Source organism: Aspergillus steynii (genome assembly GCF_002849105.1).
Source record: "Aspergillus steynii IBT 23096 chromosome Unknown P170scaffold_6, whole genome shotgun sequence".
Taxonomy (NCBI): Eukaryota; Fungi; Ascomycota; class Eurotiomycetes; order Eurotiales; family Aspergillaceae; genus Aspergillus; species Aspergillus steynii.
The window spans coordinates 1,225,973-1,250,594 of NW_020194403.1; the positions used below are offsets into that span (position 1 = coordinate 1,225,973).

Consider the following 24,622-nt stretch of genomic DNA (forward strand, 5'->3'; position numbering starts at 1 on the left):
CCCGGCTAGACCCCGCCATCAAATCACGGCGTCCAGATTGCTAACCCGGTCCCCAGAATATCATCGCTCCCTGGCGAGGACAAATCGCAGGGATTCAAGCTCCCCCGCAGCGGACTTCTTGCCGAAGTTTGTCGACGGAGGGCACGTCGCAACTCCGATTTTTCGGCTGAATGAGGGGCCAAGACTGCGTGTCATTGTTGTTGCTCTGCAGTGACTGCCGCCACGGCTATTTGTGCTTCATCTGCCCTTTCTCTCTTTGAATTCCTGGGTATATATATCTGAGCGATTGTTACCTGGAAATTGGCTTAAGTCTGTCTGCTGAATACCCTGACATTGAGTCGCTGTCATTATGGACCCTTCCAAACCTGCGGTGACGTCGACATTGATGGAACCCAGGTACATCCAGTTTCCCAGTCTTCCTGATGATGCGAAGCATGATGACGGAACGCCGGCTTTGAATAGATATTCGAGCACCATCACTCGAGGTCATGACTTCCCCGGTGCTAAGGTGCGTACTACTGCTCAGTCATTTTCGGTGTCGTGTGGGCCTTCAGTTGGGAATACCGGCTAATTATCCTGATTCTTCTCACAGGCAATGCTGTATGCGGCCGGCGTGCCCGATCAGAATGCCATGGCCAAAAGTCCTCAGGTTGGCATCGCGTCTGTGTGGTGGGAGGGCAACCCGTGTAATATGCACCTTTTGGACATGGGCAAGACCGTGAAGAAGGCGGTTACGGACAATGGAATGATTGGATGGCAGTATAATACGATTGGTGTCTCAGATGCCATCACTATGGGTAGTGAAGGTCGGTGTTCTGTGTCCTTTGTGTGACCTCTATATCCTGGGTGTTATGCATTAAAGCGACCTTGGCTAACGACGCAAAAGGCATGAGATTTTCTCTTCAAACGCGCGAGATTATCGCCGATAGCGTCGAGACGGTCACCTGTGCCCAATATCACGATGCTTGCATCGCAATCCCCGGATGCGATAAGAATATGCCGGGAGTGGTTATGGGCATGGCCAGACACAATCGGCCGTCGATAATGATCTACGGCGGCACGATCCAGATCGGATACTCCGACCTTCTCCGGAAGCCAATCAACGTGTCTTCGTGTTTTGAAGCGGCCGGCGCCTATGCATACGATACTCTCCGCCAGCCAGATGACGGTGGTGACACAAGCAAAACGAAGGATGAAATCATGGATGATCTCGAGAAACATGCTTGTCCCAGCGCAGGCGCCTGTGGGGGCATGTTTACGGCGAACACCATGGCTACGGCAATCGAGTCGATGGGCCTGTCCTTGCCCGGGTCCTCCTCTACGCCTGCAACTTCTCCGTCTAAGATGCGCGAATGTGCAAAGACAGCTGACGCTATCAAGATCTGTATGGAGAGAAACATCAAGCCTCGGGACCTGCTAACCAAACGATCCTTCGAAAACGCACTGGTTATAACAATGGCCCTGGGTGGAAGCACCAACGGCGTGCTTCATTTCCTCGCCATGGCCCGAACCGCCGGTGTTGACCTCACTCTGGATGACATCCAGAGAGTTAGCAACAAGATTCCCTTCATTGCGAACCTTGCTCCGAGCGGGAAATACTACATGGCGGACCTGTACGACATCGGCGGTGTTCCGTCGGTCCAGAAGTTGCTCATTGCCGCGGGCCTATTGGATGGTGACATCCCTACCGTGACCGGCAAAACCTTGGCTGAGAACGTGGCATCCTTCCCCTCGTTGCCTGACGATCAAGTCATCATTCGCCCCCTAGACAACCCCATCAAGACGACCGGTCATTTGCAAATCCTGCGTGGCAACCTAGCCCCTGGGGGAGCGGTTGCGAAGATCACCGGGAAGGAAGGCACCAAATTTGTCGGCAAGGCACGAGTGTTCGACAAGGAGCACCAGCTCAACGAAGCTCTGAATCAGGGGAAGATCCCCCGAGGCGAGAATTTGGTCATTATCGTTCGCTACGAGGGTCCCAAGGGCGGGCCGGGTATGCCGGAACAGCTCAAGGCCAGTGCCGCATTAATGGGCGCCAAACTCACCAACGTGGCCCTGATCACGGATGGAAGATATTCGGGAGCAAGCCATGGGTTCATCGTCGGCCACATTGTCCCGGAAGCCGCTGCTGCCGGACCAATTGCTGTGGTCCGGGACGGCGATGTGATTACAATCAGTGCGGAGACCAACGAGCTCAGCATGGATGTTTCACAAGAGGAAATCCAGCAACGACTGCGCGAATGGAAGCCTCCGGTGCCGCATGTTACACGGGGAGTATTGGCCAAGTACGCTCGACTGGTGGGCGATGCATCGAGTGGCGCAATGACGGATCTATTCTGAAGTTCGTTCAAGTTTTCGAGTCAATAGTTTCGAGAATCAAAATAGTGCTGGTATAGTTAATGCAAACTGATGATTGAAACAAAACACCCGCGACGCCACGGGATGCAGACTGACGTTATGAGTGGGCGGGCGGGCGATGAGTCATCCACCGGCGGGCTGATCGTCCACGGTTCAGCGCCCGAGGCTGTGACAGGCTGCATCGCATCTCCGTAATATTCTTCTCTCCGTCGCTCATCAGGCAAGGAGTCGCTCCTGGTGGGTAGTCAGTCACTCCTGTGGTGTTACGCGATATCCCAGCTTGGTCTCTTCAGGTGAGTAAGACGCTGGCAATCAGGTTGTGTGTGAGGTATAATACTCCACCACTAATTCTGCATGGTGCCTGGACATACCCCGTGCAACCCTGCTCTTTCCACTCTTTTTTCTTTTCTTTTCTTTCCTTTTTTTAACCCTTTCGCTTTTCCTCCCTTTCTCTTGTTCTATTCCTCCTTGTCGTGAGCTGAGTATAAGCACTATTACTGACCATTCTTTCAATAAAATTAGCGTTAAATTTACGTTGATCCCGTTCTTCTGGAACAAAACCCTAGCTCTCCCTCTTATGTGATCTATCCAAGTTTCAATCAACTCAATTCGTCATCGGCAGCCGTCTCCAAGAGATAATCTATAGTCGCTCCTTTCTTGGCCTCACACCAAATAGTGGGCCTGTCAGATCGCCCCAGAGCCACCCACAGGCACCTGGTCGACCACCGTGTTGGAATCTTGCCGGTCATTGGCTCAAGTTGATCAAACGGGAGCATCGCAAATAACGTATTGAGGACGCCGGATCTCAACCTCTCCGTGTCTCAGAAGAGCCTCCGGGGCCTTCTGGTCGCATAATCTGGACAAGATCTGCACCCTGATGTTCGACGGCTTCGATCGACCCGCTTCCTTGCCTCACTATTGAATCGTGGACCGTCCGTCCGCCAAAGAGGTGCCGTCGTTGCATCTCGTGGAGGACCCGGCCTTTATTCTAGAACATCCCCGTCGTTCCCGTTTGCCGGCTCTCCGGGCTGGCAGGGATTCCTGAACGTTGGGGGGAGCTTCGAACATCGGTGACCGAATGAAGGATTCCCTACACGGAAAATAGTCTGCAATCCGGTCCGCCATACTAGGGTAGCTTTACGGAGTATAAATTTCGGATATCTTACCTCCGCGGCCGCTTGTCGAAATGGGTTCAACTGGTGTTACCAAACCTCTGAGCGGATCCTCGGATTTTGGCGTGGTCCGTCGTTCGTGGGATTCTATACACGCAACCTTCTCCGACTCTAGTGTTTTTCTCTCTTTGACTCGCCTTTCTCGAACCTTTGACCAGGATGGAACCGTGAATTGGGGTAAATTGGTGTTCTTGACTACTTGTGTGCTTACAATGGCGGGCTGCGGCATGCTTTCGTCCTTCTTGCGGCGCAAGAGTCCCAATCGTCTGATTACCAGAAAGCGTTTGCGACGGGTCGTTTTACGCCGGGATTATTCCAAAGGCTCTGCTGGAACCATCACCTCATCGGACGATGAGGAATACGATAGTAGCGGGTCTCTCCGCCATGTTACAGAACGCTCCTCCCATGAGGAGAAAGTAACCCCCCAACGTCGCGAACAATCCGAAGAAGGTAAAAGTCTATTGGCCCCCTTTTTATCATCGCCATATTAATCGGTCATTCCAATAGCGCATGATACAGACCCTGGTCTCCTAAAGAAACATTCATCCTACCTCTCCTATACAACATCTGTTGCGACTTATCCATCGATAAGGACATTGTATCGCCCTCATCCACAGACCGACAAATTACCTACGAAGCCATCATCCGTCCCCTTGTTGGTGTTCGTGCACGGACTGGGAGGTTCTTTGGCTCAGTTCAATCACCTGCTGACAAGCTTGTCTAATGTCGGGCCGTGTTTTGGAATTGATCTACCGGGCTGCGGACTATCAGACTTTGCGCCGACCTCTTGGGACGCATATTCTGTGGACGCGCTGGCAGAGCTACTCGCCACCGCCATTGATCAGCATCGTGACAAGGAGAACAGCCAAGGGGTCGTCCTGATCGCCCACAGTCTGGGCTGCTCTCTCTCGGCATTGTTAACATCCTCGGCCTCATCCATAGGGTCCCAAGTGAAAGAGCACATACTTGGCCTCATTGCTGTTTGTCCCCGATCTTCGCCCCCGTCGCCCCATGAGGTTGCCTCGTTTCGCCGCCTTCTCCATATTCCCGGTCCTCTTTTTGATCTTTGGCGTCATTGGGACCGACGCGGTGGTCTGACTAGTGCCAGCGTCACTAGACTTGTTGGTGCAGATGCCGATCCCGATACTAGGGGGCTTCAGGTGCGATACAATAAACAGAGCAAAACCCCTGTGTGGAGACGCATGGCTTGGGGAACGCTGCCCGCCTACGACCGCAATGGCTCAAATCCCGTCGGTGGACTACCAGGAAGAGACGTCTGGGCAGGTGTGGAAATCCCTGTTTTGCTTGTGGCCGGCGAATCCGACACAGTCACCAAACCCGAGGAATTGAAGAAAATTCTTGAATTTTTTGAGGGTACCGAATGCGTTGTTGATGGAGACGTCAAAGGCAGCAACAATGTTCCCGACGCCCCCAGTAATGGGGACGGTCAAACTTCAAAGACTGCTCTTGCACACGAGGAGGAGTACGGCATCGAGTCCCGAATTGATGGCAAAGAAGTCCAATCCATCACCAAGACAAACCAAGTCAAACGCTCTGTCAAGACGGTCATTCTTCCTGCTCCAGCTTCCCATGCGCTTCTATACGACCGTGCGACTTACCGCACCCTGGCTGGGGTCATTCAAGACTTTCTTCGCCAGCACATCGACCACCGACTCAACATGGGCTGGCAGCTGCAGTACCTGAACACATCGGGCAAGTGGGATGTCAAGAATCTGGCTAAGTGGCAAAAGGTGACTCCGGTGTCGGAGCGCATCGCCAACACATTCGTTGCCCTCAAGATGCTACGAGAGGTCGATGAGGAACACAACCCGGTGTTGTTCTCCGAGAAGCACCGCGACCGGATCTATGCTGTAGTCGACATCAGCTACGAGAACCCGGTGTACAACCCGGCCTCGTTGGAGAAGGGCGGGATCCATTACCACAAGCATCCTACGGTGTCAAAGATTCCACCATCTACGGACGAAACTCGAGACTTCATTGCTCTGGTGGATCGACTTCAAAACGAGATCACCGAAAAGCTGGAAAAGTCCGAGGATAACCAACCTCCACGTCCTATGATCGGTGTTCACTGCCATTACGGATTCAACCGGACGGGGTTTTTAATCGTCTGCTACCTGATTGAACGATGCGGGTTCAGCGTGCAGGGAGCCATCGACGAATTCGAAAGCCGGCGACCGCCAGGTATCCGCCATGCGCATTTTATCGACACACTTTTCGTGCGATATTGCATTGGACTAAAGAGAGCGCCCACTCTTTAAGTCCTCGTACTATTATTTTCTCTTCATCTTTACCCATTTTTGAACTATTGGACAGGCGCTGAGCGTCTGGGATTTTGCTTGCGGGATGCGTGCGGTGTAATGGCTGCTGGGGAGGGCTTGTAATTGACGAGTTATGATCATTATGCGATAGACTGTACATTATTAGCTTATTATTGATAATTATGACTTGCGTTGTATTCAAATTTCAAGGATGTGCCGTAATACTGCGATGCCAAGACCAATAACATCACCCGATGCGGCAGGCGGCCATGGGCGGCAGGACGGTAGCTGCCTCAGGCACTACAGAACTAGTTAGGGTACGGCTAGACCCGAACAGGCTAAGCGCTAAGCGAAGCGTCCACACAGCAGCGCAACCGAGAACTCGCCGTGTGCGAGAAATTTCGACTTGACCGACCGACTCCCCAACGACGACAACGACGACCCATCCTCACACCTCGTCCCCCTCTTCAGCTCCCCCTACACCTTCGATTTCCGTTCGAGGTTACAAGTCGCAAAAATGGGTGGTGTCACCGTTCGCGATGTGGACGTAAGTTGTCACCCGTCCCTATCAATCACCTGTTGCTCCAGATGCAATCGAGATGGGCATGCACAAGGGATATGGATCCGGAATATGGCATATCATGGCAGTGGCAATACTCAGAGGAGGCCATAAGCGACGAGATCGGCAGTCGCAACGATTTGAGCGACAATACTTTGGACTCGGATAATTTTCGATGACTGGGATATAAATGTCTTGAATCGGGATGTTTAACGACCTGGGACTTCTTGCGACTGGGATTACGACTTGGAATACGCGGCTAGCACAGCAGCCGGCACAACCTGAGAATGCACGAGACGATGCCACAAGATTGGAATGGAAATGCCGAACGAAATGATTGCCATGGAAAGAGGGGGGAAATTCTGTCTCGATGCATCTAGGATCCAACAGCCGTGCTCTACTGCACGGAGTGACATGTGCTGACGATTTCTGTTTTGTGAATTATAGGCGCAGAAGTTCATTGGCGCTTACTCTGCGTTCTTGAAGCGTCAGGGCAAGCTCCCCATCCCTGGTTAGTTTTCTCCCCCTCCCCACCAAGTGGACGAAATCTCCGCATCGACGTTAGCGAATCGAACAACCCACCCACTAACTGCATCACAATAGGATGGGTTGACACTGTCAAGACCTCCGCTTCCAACGAGCTCCCTCCCCAGGACGCCGACTGGTACTACATCCGCGCCGCCGCCGTCGCCCGCCACATCTACATGCGCAAGACCGTCGGTGTCGGCCGCTTCCGCAAGATCCACGGCTCGACCAAGAACCGTGGCGCTCGCCCCGCCCACCACGTTGATGCCTCCGGCTCCGTCGACCGTAAGGTCATGCAGTCCCTCGAGAAGATCGGTGTCCTCGAGGTCGATGAGGACAAGGGTGGCCGTCGCATCACCCAGAGCGGCCAGCGGGATCTTGACCGTATCGCCAAGACCACCGTTGACGAGGAGGAGTCGGACGAGGAGTAAATTAGTCTCCGATTTCTAAAATAATGAAAAAGTCCTGATGTTCTCTTCAAACCACCTCTTTTTCTCTGATCTGCCTCTTCTTTTCTTCTCCTTCGAACTCTTTTATGATGTGATTTGTTTCCTTTCTCCGACCGCTTTCCTGGATCTTGGTTTCCTGGAAGCCCGTTTCCCGAGCGGAAGAATTGTCGACACCGATTGAAGGAAGAAGGGGGGAACAGAAATTCGGGTGAAATCGATCCAGTAACAATGGATGAGTTCAAAACGGATACAACGGATGGTTGACGGATGGACGGACGGATGGCTACATTGTGATGATACTAGGGATATCAACCAGGGAGAGAGAGGAATGAAATTTTTCTTTTTACTGTTTCATATCAAGGTTTTCGTCGAGGCTTGAGATCAGACGGAAGTCTCGAGTCGAGTCTTTGACCTAATCCTCCGGAGATTACATGCGCGCGCCAATTTACGACCCCAATAGATCCCATCATGTCTGGACCGAGGCATTGTCCTGCGTACAAGTCCATCTCTCCCATGAAGATCGCCTAACCGGTGAGAGGGTCTCTACACATCTAGTAGATCAAGTAGACCGAGATAGGAGTGTAAACGACCCATCGATAAGATGCGCATGCTTTATGAGACTCCGCAGACTCTAACCACCAAGGAATATATACACAGCCAGATGTATCCAAACAGCATACAAGACACAACTTCCATCCTATATCCTCAAAAACCCCACTCTATTACTTCCCCGACTGCGCCGTCGGATCCTACACCATAAAGTCAGCCCAATATTCCAATATACCCAGAAGCAACGAGGGAGGGGGGAAAACCTACCAGGTACACCTGATAAAACTTCATCTTCAGCGCCTCACCCTCCGTCTTATCGAACACGACCCTCCCGGCCCAAGGCACCTCCACCTCGTTACTCGGGTCCGCTTTGAGCACGTACTTGACCGTGCCGAAGAGCATGAGCTCATTCGCGCCGCCGAAGAAGATGCGCTCCGGGAAGTGCTTCCGAGACGCGACGTGCGTCCAGAGACCGTGGCGGAGGGGGAGGACTTCTATGTTTGATACCGTTAGTTATTTGGGTTCGATTTACTTATTTTTGCGCTGATTGTTGCTGCGTATGTATGTATATGTTGTCCGACGGTCCGCATATACATTCTTCAAAGCAGTACTTGAATATGTTCGGAAAGAAGGGAAAAGGGGCAAAAGACATACCACTCGACCCCCGCGCGATCTTAGACCCCATGATGAGCGTCGCATCGTCCGTGAAGCTGTCGACGTAGGCGTCGTGCCGGGACTCCGTGTCGCTAGTGGCGTAGAACGACTGCATGAAAGAGATCATGGCGGGGCCGTTGGGCGGCGACAGGGACGGGTCCGAGGCGATGGTGTAGGACATTTTGGCTCGAATTGGGGGTATTGAGCTCAGATTTTGGGTACTGGGGTTTAATTGGGAGAGAAAGAAGTGGTAGAAATAGATCGGTTCAAGTATACTTTGAACTGGTGGATAGAGGGTGCGGTGATGTCAGTAGCCGTGTTCGGGCCGATGAGGGCGATCCGATCAGCATCCGATGAGGAACTTGGCGGGGTCTTTCTTGGTTGGTGGCGTGGACTTTTTTTTAATTTAGGGATAACACATGCATAGGTGAAATGGAAAGTGGACTCTTAATTGCTATTTACATCGATGGTTATGGACTCTGCCACATACATCAGGTGAGATGAGTCTTACAGGATTGATATCGTAGGCGGAGTATATAAGTCTATCAGGCTCCAATCAAGCCTTCCTGTAGTCTTCCTCGGCCGTCGCGAAATCCTCCCAGCTCGGTCGATCGGTCCCATTCGGTCGACTGGCCCGCGTGAACTGGTTGTCAACCCCGTCGATCTCGCAGACTGATCGGACCACTTCTATATCGGCGTTGTAGGCCTTGGAATGCCACTTCTCGGTCAATGCGGCATCTCCAGCCTGATCGGCAGATAGATAGAGGTGGGGATATCTAGTTTGCATGATCTTCAGTACCGTCGAAGAGATACGGTCGACGCTGTCACAGTGACGCAGCTGGAAAAACTCGGGGGCCTGCGCCGCGCGCATCCTCTCTTGGACGGCTTCGGAATACTTGCCGACGGCGAAGAGCAGCAGATCGTAGTGCATCAGCGAAGACTTGCCGTGGTAGGAGCCGCCGTGCTTTGCTCGGAGGTAGAGACCGGTAAGGGCGGCGATGGCACCCATGCAGCCGGTGCCATAGTCGGAAATGGGGAATGGAGGCACCATTGGGGTCGAATGACCCATGAACTGTCCCTGCGCCCACGCCACGCCGGTAACCTATACAAGCGTCTGTAAGTCTCCTTCCAGGACACCCGCGGGAAAAGGAAATATGTGCTACTTACGCAGTCCGCGATTTGTTGCCAGCCAGGGCGACCGGCCCATTCTCCTTCATACCCAAAGCAATTCTCGTTTACATAAACGAATCCCTTTCCGCGCTTCTCGCCTAGTGACGCGAGCGCATTCGGGCCATAGCCTAATTTCTCAAGGGCTCCGGGGCGGTACCCATCAACGAGAACGTCCGCATCGGTTAGTAATTCTTCGAATTGGCGACGTCCTTCCTCGGTCTTCAGGTTGAGATCAGCGGCGTGCTTGCCCATGTTGCCATCAACCTGGAAGAATGGCACATCGGAGAGATCTGGGCTGGTGATTTTCAATACGTCGGCTCCGTATTCGGTCAAGATTCGTGTGACTGTAGGCCCAGCAATGATGCGGCATAGTTCGAGGACCTTGACACCTTCGAGGATCTTCTTGTTGCTTCCGCTGCGGCTAGGGGGGAAGGGCGTCGGAGGCAGGTCTCCACTGAGACGGGATACCTTCCACGGAGGCTGTTGTACGTTGAGTTGTCCCTGAAGTCCAATACATCAGCATGAAAGGTTCCTCGATGATTTTATGACAAAGCGAGAGGGCTGGTGACCACGCACATGTGGAGTTGTAATAAAGTCTTCGTGTTTGAGAGCTGTGACACCCGCTTGCCTCCTCTCCGCATTCATGGTCTCCAATTCCGCCGCGCTGTACTTCTGCACGTGGCTTTCAATGACCTTGATGACCTCCTCGTAATCCGTCAGATCTGGCCGATGTCCATCTAGTCCGATCATATTCAACGTGGTGGAGGCCTCGAGAGAGCCATGAATGTGGAAGAACTCTCCCTCGTTTTTAGTTTTGTAAAGATTGGCAGACATCCGACGGTAGCCATTCGATTGAGCGGCGAGCAGGTCAGTATCTAGACCAGTAAGTTTATGACTCATGTAAGGTGAAAGGAATTGAGTTCAATCGCAGTAACTCTACCTTTCAACTTCTTCTTGACCTCCGGGTCCAACTTCGACAATCCATCCACTTTCGCCATATAAGCCTGACAACCAAAGGCTGTGGCCCGTTCCAGATTGACCTTGACTTTCCTCTGTTGCGAGGCAGACCCATATCGTAGATCTGCGATTGCAGCAGCTACCGACCCCTCTACACCCTTCAGCGCAGCCAGCGTCTCCGTTTCCTTGAAAGGAATCGGGTAGTAGATTTGATCATGAGCTGAGTAGAACGACACGTCATCTTTCTTCTGCACTACCTCGGAAGGCAAGCTGAGTCCCTCCGCTTGGTCGAAAAGCAGGGAGAAGATTCGGCCTGCCTCTCGAACGGGCGAGTAGGCAATGCCCGCATCCGAACTCGGAGCCATTGTGTCAGTCGAAGATAATCGCGCAACCGATAACCCAATGAGCGGCTCTGTCAAATTGAGCACGGTGGTTAGCAAGGGTATGTGAAGAAAACGCAGAACAGGTTAGGACTGACAAAGTATAAATACCATTGAGTCTTCAGAGAGCTGAAAGAAAGCACCCATGTCCCCGGGTCAATTCCGAGAGATTGTCCGTCGGGCGGATGCAGGCTAGGCCATGGAACCGATCGTCTTGGGCCGCCGGAAGAGGCGAACCAGCAAGCGTGCACGGCATGATTGAGCAGCTCAACCCCGCAGAGACGATGGGCATCGGAAGAAGTGGAAAGCAGGAAGAATGCGGGATGGCGAAGAGGATCCCTTCGGATGCGACGGCCGATAGGATCGGAAGCGGATGACGTCGGCTGAGCTAAGCAGTCACCTGACTAGGGCATCGTCGTCCTCCTGACCCCCTCGTCCGCTGCATCTCCGTCGAGGTTGGGAAAAGTCCCCCTTTTCATTCGATGGGCTCCATGCATGCGACGCCCCCATCAGAACCCCTCAGCTGAATCTCACAGAGCGCATCAATGCCGTGAATGGGCCGCTCGACGACGACGCCAAGAGGCACATCACCCCCCGCTAGACCGTTCCGAGTAACCCAGCGTCAATGTGACAGGCATACTTTTCTGCAATCACTGGCGCCTCGACAAGCATCGAAATCCCGAGGCTGAGGGGGGGCCGTTTTGGCACCCTAAGCGAGCAGCATGGGAGGAGATCGGGCGGAGTTGTCCCTGGAAGGGCCTCCATTGGTCGCTTCAGGCTGCACCTAAGCGCTGCACACCAGCGTGAGCGCGTAATGGCAATGTCAAAAGCGTCCCGGCGTCAGTTGAGCGGCAAATCCATGTCCTGGACTAACTACTACCGTAGTAGCAGACTCTCGCAGAGGCCTGAGAAAAACTCAGGTGCGGGCTGGTCGTGGGATACTTCTATCGGGTCTCATCCTACCCTTCTGGACATTCCAATCTGCCCATCAACCCTCAGGCAATCTTTCCCTTGTCCACCAAAGTATGTCAACCATAGTGCAGACGCAGTTCTCTCCCTCCGCAAAGAACCCCCTGTGCTTTGCGCAGTCGTCCTCGGACGCTTCATCCCTCCATGGCAGTATCTCTAGCCTGCCGAATGAGCTCCTAGCCTATATCTTCTGGAACATCGAGGACTACAGACTCCCCTATGAGCGACAGCCCCCTCTACAATGGCTCGTATTAGCCCGAGTCTGTCGACGGTGGCGGGACATCATTGACACGTTCTTGTACCGCAATCTGATCCTGCGGGGCCGGGATGAGTGCCGCCATACCCAGCTACTCGCGGCCTTCCATGATCGGCAACATCTTCGCGACTATCCGCGAACGCTGAATCTGACCCTCGAGGGGGACACCTTCTCTCGAGACATCGCCGAGATCGTGGATCTCTTGACCTCGGTCCGCGAAATATCAGTCCAGGCCGACTTCGACGAGCCGCACCGTCCTCTCCTCGAGATCATCACCAACATGGACCCGGAGAAGCTCTTCCTCCGCGGGTTCGCATTCGGCCCGTCCGTGAACATGCTCTTCGAGGTCTTTCGGGACATGCCGTCCCTGCGAGAACTGCACCTCACCCGGTGGGGCTGGAGCCGCGAGAGAAAGCTACACACGGGCTACACCCAAAATGACAACCTCCTGGTCGGATCGGACGACCTGCGCCAGGCCCTGCCGATGGAAAGACGACGAACGGCTGCCTTCACGGTGCTCAACCTCCAGGAACCGAACACCTCCGCGAGGGTCACAGAGTGCCTCCTTTACTGGCCTGCTCGATTGGAGGAACTGAGCATGAAGTTTTTGTGCCACTCCCACTACGCCGTCGACTACCAGACGCACAGCCTGCAGAATCTCCTCTCCATCCACCAGCAAACCCTGAGAAAGATCACCATCGGTGTCATCCCCCAGAGTCAGGGTGGGATCCCGGACTTCTCGGGTTTCCCGTGCCTGGAGGAACTGAATGTCTCGGCCTACTCGATCCTCCATGATGCAGAGGAGACACCATGGACGGCGTACCGCAAGTTAGCGACTCCGTCGCTGCGTCGCTTGGAGATCGACTTCAGCACCGAGGAGCAGCATTGCGAGTCCTGGACGGACTATTTCGAGGACCAACTGGACTGGACCGAGGATTTCCTCGAGATCGTTGCCCCCGGCTTGCACACGTCGCCGCCGGAGACTCGCCTGCGGAACGTCCACATCAATTTCAACCCCAAGATGCCCTGGCGTCCGATGCAGCTGATCTGGCCGTGGCACTGGCTGATCGAGGCGACGAAAGTAGCGACCCCGTTGGGGATCTCGCTGACTTATAGTACGCCGGGGTGGACGATGGAAGATTACGAGCAGACGCAGGAGCGAATGCGGCGGTTCAACATGATGATGGGGTCTTAAGGGGGGTTGATATCGACGGATAGCAATGGCACGAGTCTTATGATGAGTAGTTTGACATGTTTTCGCGTTTTGTTTTCAGGTTTCTTTTTGTTCGTTTGGTCCGGTTCACAGGGTATGTCTTGCAGTTAGGTCTCCTTTGGTTTTCTTTTATCTTGCTTAATTTTATTCATGCATTCCAATTCCGTCCATCTTCTGGAAGAATTCCGGAACCTTTATATCAACTGAAGGTAGAAGACTGGCTGATGAACTCATGTCTTGGAGTCATACGTCCGCTCTATCGGACATTGAAAAGATGACGATGAATTCCTTTCCTAGCGGATTTAAACCTCGTAGTCCTGGGGACCGGAAAAGAGTAGCATCTACACTTTCTCGCCTGTCCATTCGAATGAGCAGGTTTCGCATCAATTGAACCCATCCTATTGTGCACAAACTACCGAGCCAACCACTTCATCGCGTTGAATTTTAGCCGCGCCGACCCCGACTATTTTGTCCATCGGGAAATCGGTGGCGAAATCTTGCATTGGCTGGAAATGAAGATTCTCTGGGTATTTCCTGCTGACGAACCAAAGTGCTAATCATTGTATCCGCATTGGGGCAGGGGATTAAACGAGAGACTATCCACATAGACTCCTAGTCGTCGGGGTGAAAACTGGCGAGGGGAATGGGAATAGGTCAAAACGTGAGTGCTTCATTCGCTGTACTTAAACCAACACATGGATTTGGTTGAGTGTTCCAGGGTTTGTCGATTGCACATCATGACTGTAGATCTCAGGGAACCGCCGACTTATATGGATCTAGGGCCGCCGGGTGGGATTCCCCGCATTTGAAGCCCTAAACTCAAGAGGACGGACTGCGGCATTTTGCCATGTTCACAACTTCACCGGGCATTGCTCACGGGTCATTTCAGTTTCCAAGCTGCCGATAGTCCACTCATTATAGACCGGAGGAAAGGAGGGAAGGCAAAGGAAGGCCACGACCGATCAGGAAAAAAAATCCACTGTCGTCATGAAGCGATCCCCTCCAGGAATCTAGAATGACAGAATCCACCGGATGACGACAGGGCCAGCCCTAACCCACCGAGCCAGCGGGGGTTCCTGACGAGCGGCCAGTCGCGGCCAATGAACCCCCACGTGCCGTCGCCGCCCGATTTCTTGGAAAACCTTCTGGAGGCACGAGCTGGCGCTGCCTTGATTGATTGCTGGGAATGCATTGCAACGTCCGGAGGGGGTCGTTTGGGTGAGTCCGAGAGAATAGTCCGAGGGAGTACTTACGATAGGTCGTCTTGGGAACTTCCTCCAGTTGGATGGAAGAGATAAGGCAAGGTACCGAGTCTCCGCATCGACCTTGCAGCTGGTGATAAGCAATGGTGAGGGGAGAGGAGAGGAGAGGAGGGGAGAGAGAGAGAGAGAGAGAGGAAGCGTACGGGGTGGTAATACGCCGGACTGGGGAGGGGGAGCCCCGGGACCTCCCGGCGCTGACGGCAGCGGGTCCGTCGACGGAGGGCCAATCGAGGGGGCCACGCAGCCGGTCTTCGTTCGTACTGATACGGTACGACTCCAGAGTGTTACCTTCCAATCTCTCCCTGAGTCTCTCAGCCGAAAGATAAGAGTCCCAGTCCGCCCCTTCGCCCTCAATTGCAGACTACCTGCATTCGAGGTACCTTATGCCTGACGCTGTCTGCAAAGAGATACCTCTGCCAGAAGTACCGCGGTAATAATACGAGGTCACGCCTGCAGCTGACGGCACCGAGTGACCTGACATTCCCATCCTATTATTATTTTATTATTTTATTACTATTGACGGCCCTCCTTACTTGCTGCCCCCCTCCTTCTCCCTCCTTTGCTCTCTCCCTTGCCGGCTCTTCCTCTCTCAGCTCTCCCTCTCTCTCTTTCTCTCTTCTTCTAGGCTACTTCCGTCTTCTACGTGAACTCACTTATCGGTTGATTTCCCCCTATCTCGGACTTCAGGTTCTTCTCTGCCCTGTCGCACTCGACGTCCTCTTTATCATTTCGCCAGATTCAACACCCGCGTGTACTAGGTAGCTACTAGTACTCGTTAGCGCGTCGCATCGCATCGCATCGCATTCACGCTGCATCTCGATTCCCTTGGATCCCTCGCCGTCCTCTTGTGCCGTGAGTCTGACCGCGTCCTTTGTTGGTTTCGGAGCCCGTCTTTTTGCCTTTTCCTTTGTGCCACCCCCATTGCATTTGTTTGTTCGACGCCGTCGGCCCCCGTTTAGTCATCCCTTCATCCGTGGTTGCGTCGCGCCGTCTGGTTGGTCGCCCCTTCTGACTCAGGTGATATCCATCCAAACAGGTTATAATTTAGCCACCTCATCAGGCATATCGGAATTTCTTCCTCCCAGAATCAATCCATCATGGCTGCCCCAATCACCACTTCTAGCATTGCCATGGCCCTTGCTGGCAAGACGGCCTCTGTCGATATCCCCAAGCCTCGCTCGGCTTTCACCGCTGATGGCGATGCTTCTTGCCATCCGGCTCTGTTGCCGACTCCCCCCAACTCTATCTCTCCGACTCTTCCTCCGCAGGCCTTCAAACGACGGGACAACCTCCCGGGCTCGCCCTCCTTTGCCACGTCGCAGTTTGACTCCGACATTGATCTGGGAGATGCCGCTCAACATGCGGTCAGCCGCGCTCAGCATCTCTCGCCCGGCGATGTAGATAGCGCCGGCGCCATCACCCCGGAGATGCTATCCCACTATCATCTTCCAGACATTATGCTGCAGCATGGTCCGCTCGCCATCCGACATATTATGGGCTATTTAACCACGTCGGTTCCCGGGTTTTCTAGGATCGCCCCGGCCAAATCGCGAAGACTGGTCGTGGCTGCCTTAGAGAACCGCGGCATCTGCGATAAGGGAAGTGGCGCGGAGAGCGAGATCGTCTTCGAGAAAGTCGGATGGGGTCGGTGGGATGCACGACGGCGTGGCGAACCGCTACGGGATGCACGGCAACCGAACCTGTCGCCCCCATCTAGTCTCTCGAACTCCTTCCCGCAAAAGGCCATGCAGATCCCGATCAAGAGAGACAGTCTACAACCGTACGGTTCGAGCATCACTGGCGATTCCGCCGTCTTTTCTTACACTGAAAGAGACTACGTCGGCCACGAGGACGTCAGTATGCTGGAGCACGAAGCGGATAAGATGTCCCTTGACGGAGACGAGCGTGAATATTGTTCGTCCTCAGAGGCCCCGGACGACGAAATACCAGATGGGGACTGGGGCGAGGAGGATGTGACCGACGAGGAAGATTGGGCACAGATAGGCGCGGCAGCGCTTCGTGCACGATCACTCAACGGCGGGGGCGGCTTTGTACATGGAAAACACCCGCCTCCGCAACTTCGAGGTGGCGGGCCTGCCTCGTCCTCGCTGGCGAAATCAGCGCCGCAAAAGATACCCATTCAACAGCTCGGGTTCTCTCTGCCAGATGGCGTGGTGAATGACCGAGAGGAGCGTGCCGCCGTCGAGGCGCTGTTGCGACTTGGCTCTATGTGAGAACTGAGTTCTCGTGGCTGGTCCATTCAACATTTTTCACTTCTACTGCTTTTTTATTTCGATTTAATTTCTCTCACAACGTTTCTGCAACGATACTACAAATCGCCAGTATATTCGACTGGCTCGACTGGCTTACGATGCATTGGGATCCGGAATCCATCGGGATTTGGTTGGCGTTTTTTGCGGAATATCATCCGTCTTGAACATACTTATCGTCTACTTTTTTTTTTTTTTGCATGAAGCATCCGTCATGGCTATGATTGGACTTCCTTTCCCATTCTTTGTATGGGACAAAACGGGACAGCGCCACGCAAAAGCCTGCCCGCCATATTTGATATAATATCTCTCTACTCATCATCTTATCGTGACCTACCCTTCATTGTATTTTTGTTTCTTCCATGTTCCCCTGCCCGGGCTGAAAGTCGGGTGCATTTAACATGCAGGTTCGAACATGGGGTTTTATGTCCATATTCGTTGGCAGATACCGGGAGCGAGACTTCCGGGGTGGATAACAAATAGAAATTAACAAGTTGCCTCGGCACATAATTAACCTTTTACTGGAATATTCTGATTATACTCGCCCATGATTCGTAATCCATCATCGCATCTGTTGCATGAGCTCGAAGCTCAATTTCGGTCCTCCAATCTCATACATTGTGTCAACCAATCCCACTCAGAACTCCTCCATGGACATCCCGCCGTAGATGGATAAACAACATCGACCCGATATTTACTAACCACACACCCAACTCATCTGCACTGTGGAGGGGAATCACGATGCAAAGACCCAGTACAAAAGACGGTGTACGAGGAAGTGGGGGAGCTGGGGCAGAGGACCCATCATTGCGCTGTCATTCTCGTTGTCTGTATATTTTTGCCTATGCAGTGTTACCTATCTAGAACCTTATGTTGATAGGAGGGGAGTAGAGAAGTGTGCAGCGTGGAGGATAGTTGGATTGCATATCCCGAGGTAGGTAGGTAGGGTTGATGGTTGCTCGTGATCTGTCAACGCTGTCGGTGAGTGATGTATATTCCTCTCACCGACTTACTACTTATCTTGGACACTCCATACTTGCATATATGTAGCACATGTGTGCAACTCAAATTATTGATTTGAATGCCGAAGCATGGTACTATATATGTATGGAAACCAATTCCGATTGAACTTTACATTCCCTAACGCCATCAAACCCACCAGGACCCTTCCATTGTTTATTTCCAGTTGACGTGAAAGACCTGTCAAGCATGCATGCACCTTACCCAGCCCAACCCATCCTAGAAACCCAACACCTGCCTGCCTGCCTCTCTAACCTGATACCCTAATTTAAAAATACAACCCGCCCAACTCACCGGACGAGTAATATACCTATACTTCAAGAAACCCCAAGACCAAGACGACAATTGGCGCCGGCAGAAAAAGAGAAAGAAAAGAAAACAAAAATACTACTTATCATGCGCATCATTAATCCGTCTCCAGACCTCCGCCTCCACCTCCGCCAGTTTACTTCCCGCGCTAGAAACCCACGACTTAGCGCTGTCCATGAAACTGAAGCCTCCAGCGTCAGCGTCGGAGTCGACCATCGCCGTGCTCCCGGAGTGATGGTGCAGCGGGAGGCTGGAGACAGGCGTGGGAGCTTGATAGACGGAGGCGTAGGGGGTGGAGGTGGAGTTGGGGTGGTGGCGGTGATGAACCGGAGGTGTGTTGTAGCTGGTGTTATAGCTGTAGGTACCGGTGCTGGAGCTGGTGGTGCTGGGGAATGGTGCTGTGGGTGCCGCTGCCGTGGGTGTTGGTAGGAGCCCCGGCTGCGGGTTCGATGGTGCATCGCCTGCCTTTGGGGGTGGGGGGACCGTCGAAGGTAGATCGTGTCCCTGGGTCGGGGGAGATGTAGTGCTTGTCGAGGAGTCGGTAGGATAGAGTGGTGTGGGTTGGGCACCGGGTTGGGGAGGGGGAGGCGAGGTGCTGCGGGTCGGCTCGGTGATGGTTTTCGTGGGATGAGGTGTTTGCTGTTCTGGGGCTGGGAGCTCCGTTGGAGCTGGGACTGAAGGCATGCTTCCTGGTTGAGCGGTGGGGATTGACGGAGGTGATGCCGATGTAGTCGCAGCTGATGTAGAGGCTGGGAGGTCCTGTTGCTTAGGCTCCGGATTGGAGGGTGAGGGAGAAGCTGGGGTATGAGTTGCTTCGCTGGGTGTGGAAGACATGGCTTTGAAGAAAGGGAATACTCAAACTCGATGGATGGTAAGGATAATTCCCCGATCAAGAGATACCAACTACGAGCAGGGGAGCTCTGAAGCTTCAAGCAGTCGAACGGAGTGAAGACGTCATCGGGTGCACGTGACAGATCGGCCAGGTGACCGTGAAGAATTTTTCTACGGAGAAAATCAATCCCAAAACACACGGATTCGATTTCGTACGGTTCGAGAAGTACAGTTGGAAAAGGGAAAAGAAAAAGAAATAAGCTTGCGGGCAGTAAAATACAACTGATACAGGAAATATCACACTCTATGCGCAAGACTTTTTTCCCAATACCACTCTCTTGACGCATCTCTAGTAGTTCATCCTGAACATTACCGGTCATCTGGCATTTACGCCGGATGACAGTCAACCCCTTTCCCCATTTGATTCACGTAGTCGTGACGCGAATTCAATTGAATGAATCGCTTATTTGTACTTCTTTCCGAAGAGCAGGAGCTGGGCCTGGTCGTAGATGGACAGGACACCAGCACCGGCGACACCACGGAGGATGTTGGCACCGGCACCCTTGAAGAGGGAGCTGACACCCTCCTTGGCGACGATCTGGCGGAAAGCGTCGAAGGAAGAGTTGTACTTAACGGCCTGTGGAAAGAGATCAATGCTTGCTCATTTTGGTTTTCAGGGGGTTTATTAAGTTTTACTTACCTCACCGGAGGTCATCATCATGCGACGACGGACGGTGTCAAGAGGGTACGAGGCAACACCGGCACCGGTGGTGACGGTCCAGCCGAGCAGGAAGGAAGCCAGGAAGTTGTTCTCGAGGGAGCCGGTAAGGAGGACGGGCTTGACGGAGTCGTACATACCGAAGTACAGACCACGGTAGACCACGATACCAAGAACGGAGGGACCGAAACCACGGTAGAGACCGGCAATACCGTCGGAGGCGAGAGTCTTCTTGTAGACGTCGACGAGACCGTTGAACTGACGGTCACCACCGCCCTTGGCGGACTTGGCGTCGTTGGCAAGACGGGTACGGGCGTAGTCGAGAGAGTAGACGAAGAGGAGGGAAGTGGCACCAGCAGCCTGGGAAATATTAGTTTATAATCCAGCATGCCGTCGACAGTTAGGGATACATACACCACCGGAGGCAAGGTTACCCATCATCCACTTGGTGTATCCATCACGCTCCTTCTTGTAGGAGAACATGGACTTGTAGGTGTCACGGAAGGCGAAGTTCAGAGCCTGGGTAGGGAAGTAACGGATGACGTTGGCAGTGTTACCTCTCCACAGGGAGACGACACCCTCGGAGGCGGCGGTACGACGGAAGCAGTCGGTGATACCGTTGTACTTGCGGTCAAGACGACCGGCGCGAAGCATCTCATCCTAAAGGAAGATTATATTAGCGTCTGAATTCGACAAGGGAGTCCCAAGAAAGGGGGCTGAAAAAATTTTTCGCGACCAGCCATCTCCGCGAAAACCCGCTCGCCGAATGACTTGTCCTTCGAAATTCCTTCATTCACCCTTTGGGGAATCATTTTTTGGGATCAACCAACCTGGTTCTGGATGAGGAGCTTGATACGCTCGATGGGGGCAGCAGCAGTCTTGGAGACAGCAGCGGAAACACCACCCACTAGAATCAATCAGTTAGTTGTCATGATCGTGAATGAAAGGCAAATCAATTGCCGCTTTTGAGCTATTGGTTCATTGCTCGAGGCTTATCAACCAATAGCTTCTTGGGAGACATACTCAGGAAGTCGACGACGAAGCCCTGTGAAAAATCTTGTTAGTCGAGCATTCTCCCCCGGATCGGTCGCCAGATCGAAGAACCCCCGATTTCCACACCCCGATCTCAACCTCAATGAAGAATTTGCATCGTCAAAAGATTCCAAAGACTCGATTTGGGTCGGACAGGGCGCGTGACCGACGATTCCGAACTGGCAACGAGAACGAGTAGCAACTTACGGGCATACCCATGACCGACTTGTCGGCCTGGTTAACGTCACCCTTGGCCATGATGACGGCTGTGAAGAACGAAAACTAAAAGAAACAAAAAGAGAGGAGATGGATTGGGATGATAGTGTCAAGAACAGGACACTTCAAAAGGGATGGGGAAGAAAGAAAGAAGAGAAGGGGAAGGGGAGAAGAAAAAATAGCGAGGGAAGGGCTCTTGTAAGCGGGAAGAAGCGAGCGGAGACGCTAAGACGTTTTAGTTTGAGTTTTGCTGGCCTGAAATTTTGCAGGAAAAAGAAAAAAAAAAAAAAACTGGACCCGGCGCTAATGCTGGCCCAGGCAACGAGAGCCGACATCTCCCGATTGCTCCCAGAAACCATCCCGACCGCGTCTCCGTCGGGGCAGAGGAAAAATTCCCACCCCCGTAATTTTTATATCCTGCTTCGGATTGGAATGAACGGTGAGGACCGGCAGGAAAGAGAGAAAAAAACGCAATAAAATAGAACAACTCAAATTCAATAAAATATAATATAAAGCTCCGTGCACTCTGTAAAAATCCCCAGTCAATTGCGCTCTGTTTGTTGCCAATTCCAACCATCCCTTGAATTACCCAGATACATGCAGCGAACGGAAGTGAACACTCCGTCCCCCCCGGCTTGACCGAACCAGCGCTGGAGCCTCGTCGTCTCCGCTCAAACGCGCACCCACCGCGACTGGACTGGACACCTTTCTTCTTCTGCTGCCGCGGCGACACACTCGGGGAAATCTCCTTTCTTTCAGACGTTCACTCTCTGGTCCCGAGTATCCGATGGCAAATTTCTTCTGACTGGTTCGCCGTCACTTTGTCGTCCTTGAACTTACCCAGAGCAGTTAGTCTGGACTCCATCTTGCGGTTAATTCTGCTTTTTCCAATGAAAATATTTTTTCTCATAAAAAAACCGTCAATCATAACAACCAGAAATAACCATAATAAATCTGGGATTAAAATTAGAATGGAGCATGGACAATGCCCGTAAAACACCCGCATTCAATAATACCGTACCGTACTGTAATGTCGGCTCTTTCGGCTGGGACACCGCCAATCAGAGGCTCCCTTTCAGATAACAGCATCCAATTATGGAAGCGCAACCTTGCCGCTCTAACGATTGGCACGTGATCACATTCCTTGTACTTCCCCTTATTCTACATCTCGGAGTATGGTTTCTGCGGAGAGTCGGTCCTCTTCAGGCGTACTGAGTATACTGGATTTGATAGGACGAAATGCCATTCATATGAGATGTGAATTTTATAGAACATTATCCCAGTATTTCACTGGTTGCACGGTCAAATGGGGGGAAAAGAGATAATTGGATCTCAGAACAGTTCATTATAGACAATTCAAGCGCCTCAAAACGCATTTTTTTACAACCTAGACACATGCACGAGCCGAAACAACCCTCGCCAGCCTTAGTTCTTCTTAGATCTCTTTCTCTTCTTCTTTCGCGGCTCCCCTTCTCGGATATCAACGTTGTCTGCCTCGGCAGCATCGTCTTTTTCAGGAATCTTATCACCACCGAAGGAGAACTCAGGCCCATCTTCGGTACCGAAAGTATCCTTGCGCCATTGCCTCAACCGAGCCTTCTTGCCCAGTTTCCTCTGGTCCTTGCTCTTCTTTTCCTCGTCACGGAATGATGCAAGCTTCTTCAGACCGGCGAACTGATTAAGGTGCGTGTCGTCGGCCATGAGGATATCCCGGGCGGTCAATCCAAAGCTCTGTGGTGACGTTTCTCGGTAGCGGAAAGGACCGGTGTTCTTCTTGCTCGCTCCCGGAAGAAGGGCGACATCAAGGTCCAAATTGCGGTCGACGGCCTCGTCGATGCGAAGTTTATCCTTGCGAGCCTCGCGCTTCTGGTCCCGTTTTTCTTGGGCCTTGCTCTTCTTGTTCTTAGAGCTGCCTTCGTCGGCGTCATCGGCGTCCTCCATTTCGGCATCCGATGCGTCCAATGCGGGTTTTCCTTCGTCGTCGAAATCCGGGACAAGATCGGTGATATCGATGTCATCATCCCAGGTGGGCTTCTTAGGATGCTTTTTCTTGCCCTCGCCATCACCGCCGAGATCGTCGCCCTCCGCGTAGTATTCCTCGCCGAAGTTCTTCTGCATTTCTTTTTCCCAGTCCTTGTCATCCCAAGCACCATCCAAGAACTTAGCCCAGTCCTCATCGGTAAACTGAGATGCGCGAAGTCCTGCAACCTCCTTGACCTTGTTGACTTTCTCTTGGAGCTCTTCCGTCTTGAGTTTGCGTAGCCGGTTCTTTTCGGTCTCCCGCTGTTTCTTTTCCTCCTCCTTTCTCTGCCGTTCAGCATCTCTAATTTTCTTTCTGCCGCTCTTGTCCTCTCGACGGACCGATTGTTGGTTTGTCGTGTCACGGGAGTGAGTAATCAGCTGGGTATTGATCTTGCTGGGGTCCTCGAAGCGGAAATTGTATGCTTCCTCGAAAGCCTCCGCCCGCGCATCTTCCTCCTCGTCATCGGACTCAAAAGGCTGCATGTTGACTCTGTCTGCTGGGATCCAAGCCCTCGCCGAAAGAAAGTTTGAAAGGAAATTTTCCGGATCTTTGTCCGCGTTTTCAATGTCTAGCTTGGCGTCCTTCTTGGATGCCGAGGCTGGCTCTGGTGCGGACTTCCGCACAAGGAAGTCTTCATTCTCCTCATCGTCATTGTCAGAAGGGCGGTCTTCACCATCGGCCGCAGCGTGCATTTGCTGGACAATCGACTTCTTCAGGTCTTCTTGTTCCTGGGCATATGTTCTAGGGGCATCGGAGGTGTCATCCTCTGGAAGAGGGTTGCCACTAAGAAGGTTCTCGCGGTGATAATCTCGAAGGGTCATCGATTTCGGTTTCTTCTCCTTCTCCGCATCCTCTGGTTTGGTAGCGGCATCTTCTTCGGCGTAGAATTGAACGTCCTTGTCGTAAACACGCGGGTCCTTTGATCGAATCGCTTTCAAGGTTGCCATGATCTCTTCATCAAGTGCAGTGGTTGCCAGTTCTCCATCCTCGTCTTCCTCTTCGGATGAGGACTCTTCCTCTGAGCCCGATCCATCTCCGCGGCGTTTCGAATCTTTGCCTACTTTTGCTTCCACTGCAGGGAACCAAGTGCGAGTCAGCATACCATCAACCATACAACACTGTCATCAAAGCCATGAGAACTTACGTTTCTGGATTTCTTCGCGCTTCTTGTTGTGCTCAAAGCGACGGGCGTAATCTTCGTTGATTTTGAAATTGAAGCCGTTGGACTGGTTGTTGATTGGGACTCCGCCAGACTCGTCTCCAGTGTCACTGGAGCTGTCATCATCGAGGAGCTTGCGCGACTTCTTAGCTGGAGGTTCCATAGCTGCTGTGAGAAAAGCAAAACCTAATTAATGGTAGTTGCCTTTGTGTATGAAACCGACTGGTACATGCGCTTTCTTCAAAAAAAAAAAAAAAAAAAAAAAAAAAAAAGCTGGTGGTCGCCGGCAGAA

General features: G+C 52.7%; 10 protein-coding genes across 10 annotated transcripts; 5 read left to right on the forward strand and 5 right to left on the reverse strand.

The window, feature by feature from the left end:
• The first annotated feature begins 52 nt into the window (after positions 1-52).
• Positions 53-2,402, forward strand: ilv3B (putative mitochondrial dihydroxy acid dehydratase). Its single transcript, XM_024845817.1, has 3 exons — positions 53-508; positions 593-806; positions 887-2,402. Exons 1-3 carry the CDS (start codon positions 350-352, stop codon positions 2,338-2,340), a joined length of 1,827 nt encoding a protein of 608 aa, XP_024702059.1. The 5' UTR covers positions 53-349; the 3' UTR covers positions 2,341-2,402.
• Positions 2,403-3,544: 1,142 nt separating this feature from the next.
• Positions 3,545-5,809, forward strand: P170DRAFT_448532 (RNA 5'-triphosphatase domain-containing protein; the record flags this gene model as incomplete). Its single annotated transcript, XM_024850970.1, has 2 exons — positions 3,545-3,980; positions 4,038-5,809. 2 exons carry the CDS (start codon positions 3,545-3,547, stop codon positions 5,807-5,809), a joined length of 2,208 nt encoding a protein of 735 aa, XP_024702060.1.
• A 517-nt stretch (positions 5,810-6,326) lies between these two features.
• Positions 6,327-7,324, forward strand: P170DRAFT_428049 (40S ribosomal protein eS19; the record flags this gene model as incomplete). Its single annotated transcript, XM_024847821.1, has 3 exons — positions 6,327-6,356; positions 6,816-6,879; positions 6,972-7,324. 3 exons carry the CDS (start codon positions 6,327-6,329, stop codon positions 7,322-7,324), a joined length of 447 nt encoding a protein of 148 aa, XP_024702061.1.
• Positions 7,325-8,064: 740 nt separating this feature from the next.
• P170DRAFT_477630 (uncharacterized protein) lies at positions 8,065-8,726 on the reverse strand (the record flags this gene model as incomplete). The annotated part of the gene is made up of 3 exons (XM_024853490.1): positions 8,065-8,091; positions 8,159-8,385; positions 8,546-8,726. 3 exons carry the CDS (start codon positions 8,724-8,726, stop codon positions 8,065-8,067), a joined length of 435 nt encoding a protein of 144 aa, XP_024702062.1.
• Positions 8,727-8,972: 246 nt separating this feature from the next.
• P170DRAFT_438463 (CAIB/BAIF family enzyme) lies at positions 8,973-11,482 on the reverse strand. The gene is made up of 5 exons (XM_024849604.1): positions 11,151-11,482; positions 10,656-11,084; positions 10,292-10,590; positions 9,713-10,216; positions 8,973-9,647 (listed from the first exon to the last, which is right to left on the reverse strand). Exons 2-5 carry the CDS (start codon positions 11,035-11,037, stop codon positions 9,102-9,104), a joined length of 1,731 nt encoding a protein of 576 aa, XP_024702063.1. The 5' UTR covers positions 11,038-11,084; positions 11,151-11,482; the 3' UTR covers positions 8,973-9,101.
• A 356-nt stretch (positions 11,483-11,838) lies between these two features.
• On the forward strand, positions 11,839-13,682 carry P170DRAFT_221593 (F-box protein). The gene is made up of 2 exons (XM_024842863.1): positions 11,839-11,874; positions 11,944-13,682. Exon 2 carries the CDS (start codon positions 12,078-12,080, stop codon positions 13,470-13,472), a length of 1,395 nt encoding a protein of 464 aa, XP_024702064.1. The 5' UTR covers positions 11,839-11,874; positions 11,944-12,077; the 3' UTR covers positions 13,473-13,682.
• A 1,770-nt stretch (positions 13,683-15,452) lies between these two features.
• P170DRAFT_221617 (uncharacterized protein) lies at positions 15,453-17,129 on the forward strand. The gene is made up of 2 exons (XM_024842864.1): positions 15,453-15,604; positions 15,789-17,129. The coding sequence occupies exon 2, from the start codon at positions 15,850-15,852 to the stop codon at positions 16,984-16,986; it is 1,137 nt and encodes a 378-aa protein (XP_024702065.1). The 5' UTR covers positions 15,453-15,604; positions 15,789-15,849; the 3' UTR covers positions 16,987-17,129.
• Positions 17,130-18,105: 976 nt separating this feature from the next.
• Positions 18,106-19,254, reverse strand: P170DRAFT_438467 (uncharacterized protein; the record flags this gene model as incomplete). Its single annotated transcript, XM_024849605.1, has 1 exon — positions 18,106-19,254. A coding segment is annotated over exon 1 (752 nt), but the record flags the coding sequence as incomplete, so codon positions are not given.
• Positions 19,255-19,430: 176 nt separating this feature from the next.
• Positions 19,431-21,194, reverse strand: P170DRAFT_438468 (putative mitochondrial ADP,ATP carrier protein (Ant)). The gene is made up of 6 exons (XM_024849606.1): positions 21,140-21,194; positions 20,924-20,945; positions 20,731-20,807; positions 20,315-20,560; positions 19,883-20,260; positions 19,431-19,819 (listed from the first exon to the last, which is right to left on the reverse strand). The coding sequence occupies exons 1-6, from the start codon at positions 21,188-21,190 to the stop codon at positions 19,646-19,648; spliced, it is 948 nt and encodes a 315-aa protein (XP_024702067.1). The 5' UTR covers positions 21,191-21,194; the 3' UTR covers positions 19,431-19,645.
• Positions 21,195-22,467: 1,273 nt separating this feature from the next.
• Positions 22,468-24,558, reverse strand: P170DRAFT_466179 (KRI1 family protein). Its single transcript, XM_024852393.1, has 2 exons — positions 24,316-24,558; positions 22,468-24,243 (listed from the first exon to the last, which is right to left on the reverse strand). The coding sequence occupies exons 1-2, from the start codon at positions 24,491-24,493 to the stop codon at positions 22,574-22,576; spliced, it is 1,848 nt and encodes a 615-aa protein (XP_024702068.1). The 5' UTR covers positions 24,494-24,558; the 3' UTR covers positions 22,468-22,573.
• Between the last annotated feature and the right edge of the window lie 64 nt (positions 24,559-24,622).